The sequence below is a fragment of the Glycine max genome, chromosome 14 (assembly GCF_000004515.6).
Source record: "Glycine max cultivar Williams 82 chromosome 14, Glycine_max_v4.0, whole genome shotgun sequence".
NCBI lineage: Eukaryota > Viridiplantae > Streptophyta > Magnoliopsida > Fabales > Fabaceae > Glycine > Glycine max.
Genome location: NC_038250.2, coordinates 48,759,546 through 48,761,415, shown reverse-complemented (window position 1 = coordinate 48,761,415; position 1,870 = coordinate 48,759,546). Strand labels below are relative to the sequence as shown.

General features: G+C 32.0%; 1 protein-coding gene across 1 annotated transcript in view; it reads right to left on the bottom strand.

Moving 5' to 3' along the window:
- Positions 1-755: 755 nt before the first annotated feature.
- The window catches only part of LOC100799435 (GDSL esterase/lipase At5g37690), a 3,058-nt gene continuing 1,943 nt past the window's right edge, over positions 756-1,870 (bottom strand). Inside the window, exon 6 of the mRNA XM_014766600.2 lies at positions 756-1,867. Within this exon, the coding sequence (XP_014622086.1) occupies positions 1,685-1,867 (183 nt within the window). The 3' untranslated portion in view covers positions 756-1,684. The remainder of the gene's footprint in view (positions 1,868-1,870) is intronic.

Sequence of the window (1,870 nt, the reverse complement as noted above, 5' to 3'; positions counted from 1 at the left end):
ATTGGTAATTTCCTAAATCCCAAAACCCTAGCTCGATTGGGGATATATAAATCAACTACGAGTCGTTCTCTTCACAAGTTTCTCTGTTTTTTTCAGATCTAATAATTTTTCTTAACCCTAGAGATTCTTTTTTTTTTTTCTGTTTTCAATTATAGATTCTTTTCGTTTAAAGTGATGTGCATCTACTATGATTCTCTATTTCTCTAACAGTGGAATAGAGAATACGAAAAGATGCAAAATCAACCGGTTCCTCTATGGACTGGCATGGTCCCAATTCTCAATGGATTTTTGCTATTTCTCGTAGGTTCCACAATTTCTAACCTTTTAACCAATATCGCTTTTCCCCCTTTCTGGGTTTTGGTTTTCATTCCCTAAAATTAAGTAATCCATTGCAAGTATCTTACTTTTACTCTTGTTTTTGATTTTTTTAGACTTCTGGGTTCTGGTTTTCCCCCCTTAAAATTAACAAATTCATTACAAAGATTGCATTTTTTTTTGGTTGAATTTAGTTGGAACCGTTTTATGTTTTATGGTTTTTCTGATTTCTCTTCTGGGTTCTGATTATTTTTCCTTAAAGTCAACTAATTTATTACAAAGTTTGCTTTTTTTTTTGTTGGTTGAATTGAATGATCCGTTTTATGTTTTCTATTGTTTTTCTGATCTCTCTTACTCTATGTATATGAATGCTCGATGATGATTGTTTTGCTTTAACCACACCGAATAGAGACTGGATGAGGTTATGGGGTCCCTTTTTCTTTAAGTGATCTTTTTGTGCTTGGTTTTGCCTCGTGACTTCATTTTCTAATTGAAGAGGTATTTAGTTACCTCTCCTTTTAGAAATTGGGAGAGGGCCTTTTCAAGCACTTGAAGTGATTCGGCTTAAATTGGAAGGGGTCTTTACTCGTCTCAAGTTTTCTCATGTGGAAAAAACTGGCCTTTTAACTGAGAGCAGTTCATCACTGTAATGTTGGATGTTTTTGAAAATTTGTTTGGGTTGCTTTTAATCCTTGATTTTGATTGGTCTCATGGTGACTGTTGTGGATCTATGGAAAAGATCCCAGAAGATACATTAGGGGGTTGTAACCAGTTAAAAATGAAATTTTGATCTAACAAAATAAAATTCTAAAATTTTGAACATAACCAATAGATACAAGAATGTTATTTTAAGACAGCAAAGTTGATTCCAAATCCAAACAAATACGAAAATGGGATTTAAATGTAGGAAAATGAATTCTAAAAGTAGCCAAACAAATACAAACTCTTGAATGATAGTAATTTAGAATGATGGATGGCTCTAGTAATGTGGTGCTGCAGTTATTTTATAGCCTAACAAATGGTTTTTTGTTCATATTATTTAAAAACAATTGTTTTTTTTTTTTTTATAAAAGATCTTCATGAATTTATTTCAGTTTTTCATAATAATCATAAGTTAAAAAATACTTTAATTAAAATCCAAATTATTTTATATAGTCTATCATAAAAAACTTTTTTTTTAAAAAAAATAATCACTAAATTATTTAACTTTGTGATTATTGTTTTTAGTTTGCAACAATAATGACAATACTATAGGCATAACTTGGTAGCGTCAGTTACAATCAGAACCCAGAAGCGTACAGATAAAGACAATTCTTGTGTTATATTTGAATTAGTAATGGCATTATTATCTCATACATAGACACGAGTATTAGGGAGAAGGTGCTGGTGTAGGAGAAGGAGCTGATGAGAAAAGAAGAGAGAAAAACTTTTCTGCAAGAACAGCATTGGCTGCATCTGATGGATGGAAGGCATCCCAAAATACAAACTCATGACGGTTTCTGCACACCTTTGAGTTTGGCAAGCATAAACCTCGACAAGTTGCTTCACCTCGCTG